The following is a 10,981-nucleotide window of genomic DNA, read 5'->3' as shown; positions in this document are numbered from 1 at the left end:
CTTCATCAGATTCAGAGCCTGCCTTTTTTCACTCTAACCAACATTTTGCCATTTCTCAGCCGTCTCCAGAACTTTATCGTAATTTTTTGCCAAGATAAAGGGGTTTGCGTTTGATAGGTCCTTGCCGGGTGTCGTCAACTCCATTAGTCCCAAGCACTTGGTGAGACGCTTATCCGACTCGAGCAATTCTTCTCACTATAGAGAATTTGAAGGTGGTCGACATTCAACCGCGGTTGCCTACCCGCGCATCGTGGATACCCATGGGTATCCATGGTAACGTTGCAACGTTGAGAAATGGTCACTTGCGTTTTGTTTATCTAGCTCAACCATATTCGTTAACCGCCAGTCTGATTCGCTTACTGTTATTAATTGTGCCGAACAATTTTGCTTCGTAACATAGTTCTTTTCAGAACTTACATTTACTCAGAACCGTATTATTGTGATCGTTTAATTTGTGAAAACCAAAAATGTACAAAATCTCTGAACTGAAGCTTCGGAAGAGAAGTGGGGCATTGTATCGCCAATCTAACAACCGGGAAAAAAGAATGGCGTTTGCACAAACTGAAGATTCTGTTGTGCCGGGGCCGAGTAATATGCCAAGTGTTATTGCTGAGGTTACAGAGACAGCCAGCACAACCAATGTTGTTGAAGAGTCCAATGAAAGTTCGTCCGATGATAGCGACGATGAAGAAGAATCGCTTCGATGCATCGATAATATGCCACTCTTGGAAGGCATCCGATATTGGGCTCTTTCAACCAATGCATCAATTCCTTCGATAAACAAAGTGCTCAGGCTGTTCCAAAAAACTAACGCGAAAGTGCCTAAAACAGCAGAAACATTGTTTAAAACCAATCGCGTGCCTGCTGTGATAAAGGAATCTGGTGGTGGACAATTTTGGTACAACGGAATTAGAAAAAGTTTGTTAACATGTGTACGGTAAGTGTTTTCAAAATATATGATATTATTATTTCAGTTGTACAGCGAACGATTTGTATTTATTTTGATCCCTTCTTTTATCAGAAATAAAAAGCTCTGTGTGGATCAGATATTTATCAACGTTTCGATCGATGGACTCCCATTGCACAAGTGTGGAAGCACACAGTTTTGGCCTATTTTATTTAATATTCATGATATGCCACAAGTCCCGGTGATGACGGCTGCTATCTTTTGTGGAGTACAGAAACCCACCAGTGTTGAGGAATATCTTCGTCCGATGGTGCAAGAAATAAACTGGCTCAACGAACATGGATTAGAAATCAACGGGAAACATATTGGAATTAAGCTTCGGGCCGTCATTGCAGATACACCAGCGAGAGCATTCATTAAAGGTAAAACATATCTTTGATTTAGTTTTGCGACGTTATCTTATTACGGTGTATTTATACAGATAATGATACTATATAATGCTTCTATCATTCTTATTTGCAGGAGTAATAGGCCATACGGGGTACAGCAGTTGCCTTAAATGCACCGTGGAAGGCAGTTACCACCGCGCGGGCCGAACTGTTGTGTTCCCAGGGATAAATGCAGAGAGAAGAACAGACAAATCTTTCAGGGATGGCGAATACCCAGAACATACAAGGATGATGACGCCACTTTTGGATCTTCGCAGCTTTGATATCATCGAAGATGTTGTTGTGGGGGATCGATTACATCTCATCGATCTTGGCGTGATGAAGCGAATGCTTGTAGGATGGTTGGAAGGATCACTGGGCAACAAAAAATTGTCGGCTGTTCAGATTTCTGACATGATGAATGCAATGGGTAGGATTAAACTACCATTTGAGATTCATCGTAAACATAGTTCCCTTAAATATGTTAATTCCTGGAAAGGTTCCGAATATGCCACTTTTTTGCACTACACAAGCGTTGTTATATTGAAAGATTGCCTCGACAAAACAACTTATAATCATTTCATGAAATTTTTTGGTGCAGTCACATTGCTCTCTTCAACTGTCCACAAGAAATATTGGACAATTGCCGGGGACCTTTTGGAAACATTTGTCAAAGATTATGGCACTGTTTACGGGGAACGCTATGTTAGCAGTAATGTGCATAACCTTCAGCATATTTTTGAAGAAGTGAAACGATTTGGCCCTCTTCCAACATTCTCAACATACCCATTTGAGAACAAATTACAGCATTTAAAGCGTTTGATTAGGAATGGTTGGAAATGTTTAGAGCAGGCCATTAACAGGCTTTCTGAATTGGAAGAATTTCCCTTGCCTGAAGATAACGCCAACCAACTCAAATATCCCGTTTTGAAAAGAAATGGCAGAGTTGTAACTGTTCATGTCCGTCCAAACATGTTATTGAGGAACAATCCAGGGAATTGTTGGTGTATCTCAAAAAAAAATGAAATAGTTCTCTTTGAATCAGCCAAAATAGTAGAACAAAAAATTTGCATTCAAGGGCGTAAACTAACTGTTAACGAACTTCTTTTTGACGACCCTTTTGATTCAAGCTATTTATATATTTTCAAAGGGCAAAAAGCTAATCTATCCGACGACAGTATGCACATTTCGCTCGATCAAATACGATCTAAATTAGTTGCAATACCTTTAGTTAAGGAAGGAGAGATGGCTTATTTCCCTCTGCTTCACACGCTTATAGAATAATATAAAACAATGTAACCAAATGAAATAAAATGTCTCAAAACAATTAAAACCGAATATGGTTCAATTCTAAAACTATATTGTTTAACTCATACTGGAACTAAATTTACATCGAATAACATAGCATGAAAAATATGAAAAGTACTTAAACTAAATGAAATATGTCAACTAACGCTATAACTACACTACAAGATAAAAATAAACATAACTATTTACATAAAATTTACAAAGTATTGCTTCTACTCCTATGACACGAAGTCTTTCTCAAATTTTCTAAATTGATTCTTTCATGCGCGTGACGTAACTTATTCATCATAAAAGTTGTTAAAAATTCTGGAGTTACCGAAACGGCTTCGTTGGACCCAACTTGTTCGAATAAGCTCAGAATATTTTTATACTTTTTAAAAGCTATTTTAGGGCAATCTGGATTTCTGGATTTGCCCGTCCAGCTACATTGTGGCAAAAACTGCCTATCAAAAACTAAGTCTAATAAAACATGTAAACATGTAAACGATTTTGTACAGTTGAGCTAGTAATCCTATTTTTTAAATAATCTGCTAATTTTACACCAAACGTTCTATCATCCTGGAGCCGTGTTTCTAAGCTATCTAATTCTTCTTTGCTTGTGATGATTTGAAACTGGAAATCAGTCTTAGAGACGGATCCTTCCGTAGGACGGATTGCTACAATTAAGGTTTCCAGTTCTGAGCGAGCGTGTTTTACATCACGATTGGTTTTATTCGACGTCAGTTCAATGTTTTCTACTCGGAGCGTAAGTTTATCTATTTTGTCACTGATGTCGTGAAGAAGCTTCATGATTTCATCATTTTGACGCGTGGTGGTAACTACAAAAATAAATTCATTTAAGAAAAAGTGGAAGGTTGATTTAAAACTTGTGTATACTTACCCGAAGGAATTGATTCTTGACGCAATTGAATATTTGTGGTTGGCGGAGGATTTTCTTGGTTAGCTGTAGCTGGAATCTGTTGCTGTTTTGTGGCCGGGAAAGAAGGATTAACGCCAATTGCAATCCAACGTTTTGTACATGGTTCCGTAATATTGGATTTTCTTTTTAAAGTGGTCGCAACGGGTATTTCAGCTAAAACTAGTTATCGTTAAAAACCCATTTCAATCACAAAAAGCAGGGTGGCCACTCAACCGGGAAAACCGGGAAAACCGGGAATCAGCCTTGAATTTGATTTTACCGGGAAAAAACCGGGAAAACCGGGAATTTCGCCGAAAAAACCGGGATTTTTTTCATATAACTAGTTTTTGAGATTTACATATTTTATTATCGTAGCGTACTTATATTTTCATATAAAACTGTCACTACATTTCAATTGTTAAGGGCCACATTTTCTGTCCACTGTTTGAAGGTTCAATGTATTCGTATTCCGTTCTCGTTTCTTCCAGTAGTGCCGGCGTAGAGGCAAAGCGAGAAAGCATGATGATTTTGTCGCCAGGGAAGCAATTTGCCATACTCTTCTTCGGACGAGAGAGAACGCCTCATGCGAATGACAAACGCAAGGGTTTAACTTTGGTAACATGGTGACAGGGTTTTCCAGTTGAAATTGCAAAAGCATTGATCATCTGTTTAAACCAGGGGTCGGCAAAGTCCGGCCCGCGGGCCAAATCCGGCCCGCCAGCTGATTTCATCCGGCCCGCGTGAAAATTTTGGTAACAATCAAAACCAACATCAATTGTGTTGTTTCTGTTTTTTGAACGAATGAACCAAATATTTTGATAACTTTACCGTTAGCCAAACGATTACCGATGCGCGGTGCTCGAACTTGGTAGAAGGTGACCAAAAGAATTCGCAAAAGACAGGCTACTCAACAAGAATCATTCAATACATGTTGAGCGAGAAACAAATATAAAAAGTGGGGCACAGCACTGGCGGGTTATTTCGGTTGGTAGAGTGAAATGGGATATGCTGTTCGCAAGTGGCGATCGGCGAAGTTGCTCAAAGCAAACTTCGACTCGTCCCCACATTCTCCATTTCTAGTGTTTAAGCATCACGCTGTCTCTACATATCTCTCGCGTTCTACCAAGCTTTCGCTTTCTTCATTGCTTTTCACATTGTTTCGTGCATTTCGTGCTCGTTTTCGATAGCGATATCAGTCTGCGGTAGGTGCACTAACCGTGAAGGACATACCGTTTTACTCGCTGACTAGTTTGCTTGTACATTCCCGTTGTCGTGATCAAGTTGATAATTGACATACTATTCAAATTCACCAGCCTAACCATGTCCACGACACAGAAGAGAAGAAAAATTGATTTAGAAAATCGCGTTTTTAATCCAACATGGAATGTGCAGTATTTCGTGTCAGAATTCAACGGTAAAATAACGTGTTTGCTTTGCAACGACGTAATTGCAATATGCAAGGAATACAATATTCGACGCCATTACCAGACTAAACACGAATCAAAATATTCAAATCTCTCCGAAACTGAACGGGTGCAAAAATTTGAAGCTATGAATCGGGGTGTATCTGCACAACGTAATTTATTCGTTAATATCAAAAGTGAAAACGTATCAATAACTAAAACCAGCCTTAGAATAGCTCATTTAATAGCAAAACATGGCAAGCCCTTCACGGATAGCGAATTGATCAAATCATGTTTGGTAATGGCAGCAGAGGAATTATGCCCAGAGAAGAAAAAATTGTTTGAAACTATTCCACTTTCTGCTCGAACAACCGTCAGAAGAATAGAAGAAATAAGTAAAGATATCGGGGTACAATTAAAAGAAAAAGTGTCGAAATTTCATTGGTTTTCGTTGACTATCGACGAATCCACAGACGTTACTGATACTGCACAACTACTCATTTTTATTAGAGGAGTTGATAGTGAGTTTGAAATTACTGAAGAATTACTGTCTATGCAAAGTATCCATGATAGGACTACTGGTGAAAACATATTCAAGGAGGTTGAAATTTCTTTGAAAAATTTTAATTTGCAATGGGATAAGCTGAAGGCGGTAACAACGGACGGTGCTAAAAACATGTGTGGAACAGGGAAAGGATTAATGGGACATATTTTTAACGCTTGTAAAGAGCTAAATTGTCCAAATCCTATAGCAATACACTGCATTATCCACCAGCAAGTTCTTTGTTCCAAAATTGCAAATGTCGTAAGTGTAGTTGAAGTAGTGTCTCCTATGGTGAACTTTATCCGTTCTCGGGGATTAAACCATCGCCAGTTTCGAGAATTCTTACGAGAAATTCAATCCGACTATACGGATATCCCATACCACACTGCTGTACGATGGCTTAGTAACGGAGAAGTTCTGCTTAGGTTTTTCAAATTAAGACAAGAAATAGCAGCTTTTTTAAAAGAAAAAAACTATCCACAACAAGCAGTACTATCAAATGAGGAATGGCTTTGGAAATTAGCGTTTGTCACCGATATCGTAGGTTATCTTAATAAGTTTAATTTGAAATTGCAAGGTGAAACAAAATTAATTTGTGAAATGTATTCGTTGGTAAAATCTTATAGGCAAAAATTTGAATTGTTCAAAATCCAAGTCGCATCAAATAATTTTGACCATTTCACCTGTTGCAAAACACTACAGGCTTCGTTAACTGCGCCTTTCCCTAATAATTTTGCCTCTGAAATTTTGATAGATCTTAGGGAACAATTACAACAGCGCTTTGCAGACGTGGATTCTAATTCAAAAAATCTTTTATGTTTTCAAAACCCCTTTAATTGTGTAGTGAACGAGGTTCCATCCGAATTACAATTAGAAATAATAGAATTACAAAACGATGAAACGCTCAAAAATAAGTTCAATAATATGGATCTTGTCAGTTTTTATAAAATGCTTCCGGAAGCGGAATATAGTAACCTCAAATCATTTGGAAGATCTTTCATATCTATTTTTGGTAGTACATATTTATGTGAAAAAACTTTTTCAAAAATGAACTATGTAAAATCACAGTACAGATCATCACTAACCGACGATCATTTACAATCCGTTTTAATTGCAGGATGTACGCAATTAGACCCTCGTTTTGATAGAATAATTTCAGGTCAGAAATAAAAACCTATGAACTTCTGAAATATCTTCATTGTTTATTGTTTTATTTTAAGAATCGCTTGCAAAAATGTATAAGTATGACTTTATTCGCTACATCACCTTATTTAAGATATTTGTTTGGTGAATATGGCCCGCAGAGTCAGGCTTATTTTTCTTGTCTGGCCCTTTTAGTTAAAACTGTGCCGACCCCTGGTTTAAACACTTGATATGAAATGGCAAAGCAACCAACAGTATTTGTATATGCTTCAGATAGTAGCCAAAACAATTACTTTAAATCTAGTAAATCTACTAGATAAAAAGCTAATCGCCTCCTATGATATTCTACGAAAATATTCACAGCGCTCAAATCCGTGGTTTGCAATTTCAATTGAAAACCTCTGTCCCTCTACCAATATTTCCTGTCAATCATTCTTAATTCTCAAAGTGATTACTATCTAGTTGGGTTCATCCCGAAAAAATCGCCTTGATTTTTTTAGAAATTTTTTTGACAATTGTTCCTTGCTTTGTGTATGGATTCAATTCATCAGTTATTATTATTTTCAAAAGTTATTGTTATTTTTAATAGTGCGGAACATGCTGTTATATATCGTGTTTAGCTATTTTTTGTATAAATAGTGCGTAGAATGTGAAAAAACGCGTGGTAAATGTTATTTTACATCAATTTTCAGAAGATCAATTGAGGCCGTTGCGAGGCACACGACTGCCTCGCGATGGCCATGAGATTATCGTAGGCGATTCTGCGACCTTAAAATCATTATCAAACTTAACACGTTCCGTACCGCGTCACCCAAATATGGGTGACAGCAGTTCTAGCTCTAAAAAGTTTTTGACCCATAAATAAATGAAAATGCAACATAATAATTATTGTAATATTTTATATAATATTTTGGGAAGCTAAGTTTTTGCTTGGCCTTCGAAAACAATCGGTTTAACAAATATTATAAACAAATTGTAATTTGAAAAATTGTACTAAAAATTGGGTAAAATCCCAAATGAAGCACCCCCGGCGCCGCATCGTCTTCATTTTTTCCACGTTTGCGCCTGAAAGTTATGCAATAGGTGGCACATCAATTCAGTTTGAATATTTGAACCGTTGATTTTCCGTTAGAAGCTGTAATGATTTGAACTAATCGGTTAAACTGAGCAAGATGGACATCATAAACCAATGAGTCGGACTGAAGAAATGAGTTTGAAACGGCGGCGCGCCCGCAGCGAGCGCAGCGAGCGGACTGCGCTAGGTCTACCGAAAAAGGGAGTTTGTTATAAACTCGTGAAATAAGGGGGGCCCGTGGGCCCCCCTCATACCACACCCCTAGTTTCATTGCGTAGCCGAATTTTCATAACCTCATGCAAGTAATGCATGAGGGAGTTCATGTTGTACATCATTTTCAGTATAACCATAATCTTTAATTTAACGAGACATTCAATTCAAACGGTTCACACAACGGCATTTGTTTCACCCATTGCATACCTTTTAGGTACATTCGCTCACAAATGGTGTAGCCACGACAGCGATTTCGGCAGGGGGGGGCTTCATTTGGGATTTTACCAAAAATTGTGCTAAAACGCTTGGTACGCAACAGCAAAGCAAAACGAGTTGCGCCAGATCCTGCAGTAGCAGGCAGTGGATTCCCAACTGACTGCGACATGCAACATTGCCCCGTTTCCACAGATTCCTACCCCCGCGAGTCCAGAACTGTCAGCTTTCTCTTGCACTCCTTGTCTTCCTACTCGTTCTAATGATGAACCGGCGTGCTAGGGGAGAAGTCACATCTGCCCTTTCACATCTTCCCTTTCAGGCTGACACATTACAATAGCGGAACCGATCGTGTAGCATTCCCACACTGCACAGCGACACGCAAATGTGTTCGTGCACTTTATGTCGGTCAATAATGTACAGAATAAAAAGTACGTTTGTATGAATGCCATCACGCACCAACTGCCAATAGCGACGCGGTGAAGTTTTCAGTCTTCGAAACATCCAGCGCCAGAACAGTCGTGTTGAAAAGTGTAAAGTGTTTTTCCAAAGTTCATGGTGCCCAATTGGAATCTTATAGAAGAAAAAGTGCATCCATCAACAAGTCCGCGACGGCGTCAGCTCATGAACGATCTGGTCCGTAAAACGGATGAGAAGTTTGATCATTTAGAAACATCGTGGAATCGGTAAGTAAACAGTGTGATATAGCAACATCATGACCGTTTATAACAGCGATTCTTTAATTCATTTCCTTTGTTTGTTTCGTTCAACAGAAATAACACCGGAGGAAGAAGCCGCCCTTAGTGTTCCGGGAGAGCAGAGTGTAGAAGTAGAGTCCAAATTTAATGAAGAATATAAATTTCCGCGTCGACGGATTGCGCAGAACACAACACTGTTTTCTCATTTGATATCCGAAACGCATTATATAAATGTGTGCATGCCAATCTGGTGAAATAACACGCACACCATCATAACCCCCTGTTTGGCACTAACACCACCACAAAATAACCGGTTTAATGTTGCTCCCCCACCCCTTTTTTGGTGCAACACTTTGTCTTGTTATCCGCCCCGAAAATTAACTAACAACATGGTAACAATATGATAACAAGACAAAATCTGCCAGTTGGGTTTCTACTCCTTCCTTAACACTTTGTTGACGGGCGTTTTTTCCCCAAAACTAGCTGCTGTCACCGGGGCCAGCCGCTCCGGTAACGAACGACCGATCGAAACGGATACGGCGAAACGAACCAAAAACCCGTATGCTCGACTATGCAATGGTATGCGTGCAACGTACATGTCCGTCTTACCGTCCTCAACGTTGATTCAAAAACAGACGAAGATTTTCGTCTCCCGTCAACAAGGTGTTAACAGGATCGCGATGTCCGAGTACCAATTATCAAGGAGTAAGAGTAGGACTGCATTCTGTTTTTACGTTTGCTATGAGCACTGAAGAAGTGCTCTCGTTCTACAGCACTGCTGCGAGAGAGCACAACATGCGATCTCTCAACGTCACATAGCGCTCTCCTGGGAGAGCTGCTGAAGGAGACCAGCACGTTCAAGTCCACCATCTGTTCAAGTGTGCCAGAACGGGATCGCCAACGCCCAGTCATAATCTGGGAGAAATATGCGGGTGTTGTTAGCACACTCTTTCATTACTGATCCTATCGTTTATCTCTGTCCGATTCATATTTTGCGACATCCGGGAAGGTGAATGCAAGAAAACTGTTTAATAAAAATTGTTCCAAACGTTCAAACGTTCTACATCATCCTTTCGTTTCCATTACTTGTTATTGTGTTTATTGAAGTGTTTTTTTTATTCTTGTGTTTGCTATCAGGTAAGCTTTCTGCCGTACGGTTTGATGTAAATTATTAACTACTATTAACAATATTCTCCATAGATCGCTAGCCATGCCAACCACATATTGTCCCAGCTACGAAAATTCGTTTCCGTGGTGCTCCTCCGATCCGAAGGACATTTATGCAGCGATTTGCAAATGGTGCAGTAAAAAAAAAAAATCAACTCTATGGGCAGAGTGGCTTTGATTAGTCATGAGAAAAGCAAAGGACATCAACAACGTGCGTTGGTTCAAAAAACTAACCTTCCAATCAACCATTTTTTAGCAAGTAAGGAAATTAAATTGTTTTTGACACGCTGAGCAAAGCGGTGATTTTGCACTCGGCCGAACGGAATGTTAAGTGTTGGACTCTGGAGCCCGGCGTTTTCAATTTCTTTATCCTGCATAATAATTTAATTTTATTTGTATTTTTTTTAGATCAAAACCGTGTTCATCCATCTTCATCTTCATCACTACCTTCAACTTCCACTGAAGTGGCTGCCCAAAGCACATCTTCAGCTTCTTCCACCGTCACCAAAAATCAAGACCTCACGACTCCCTTGAACAAATACATGTTGAACGATCAAGTTACAAAAGCCGAAATTATGTGGGCGCTGGAAACTGTTGTCACTCACAACTCCTATCGCAGTGCTGCAGCTAACTCGAATCTTTTTAGGAAGATGTTTCCCGATAGCCAAATCGCTGCCAAGCTTGATATGGGACGCACAAAACTTTCCTATCTCATAGCGTACGGTTTGGCACCTTATTTTAAAAATGAAATATTCAAGCAACTCGATACATGTTCGGAGCTTGTGATTGGTTTCGATGAAACACTAAACAAAGTGTCGCAGCGCCAACAGATGGATGTCAGTATAAGATTTTGGAACTACAACGTCGACCGGGTAGAAAGTCGATACCTCGGATCGGCGTTTTTGGATTCCTCGCGCGCGTGTGATCTACTAAACGGATTGAAGCAATGTACGAAAGGAAGACCCTCTCTTCTTAATAATGTGT

At 39.4% G+C, this 10,981-nt stretch overlaps 1 protein-coding gene across 1 annotated transcript; it reads left to right on the top strand.

The window, feature by feature from the left end:
* Nucleotides 1–593: 593 nt before the first annotated feature.
* Nucleotides 594–8,936, top strand: LOC131264509 (uncharacterized). The gene is made up of 5 exons (XM_058266804.1): nucleotides 594–937; nucleotides 1,022–1,329; nucleotides 1,430–1,795; nucleotides 8,713–8,818; nucleotides 8,906–8,936. Exons 1-5 carry the CDS (start codon nucleotides 594–596, stop codon nucleotides 8,934–8,936), a joined length of 1,155 nt encoding a protein of 384 aa, XP_058122787.1.
* Nucleotides 8,937–10,981: the final 2,045 nt, after the last annotated feature.

This window comes from Anopheles coustani, chromosome 2, assembly GCF_943734705.1.
Source record: "Anopheles coustani chromosome 2, idAnoCousDA_361_x.2, whole genome shotgun sequence".
Taxonomy (NCBI): Eukaryota; Metazoa; Arthropoda; class Insecta; order Diptera; family Culicidae; genus Anopheles; species Anopheles coustani.
Note: the sequence above shows the minus strand (reverse complement) of the source record. Positions and strands in the feature narration are given on the sequence as shown.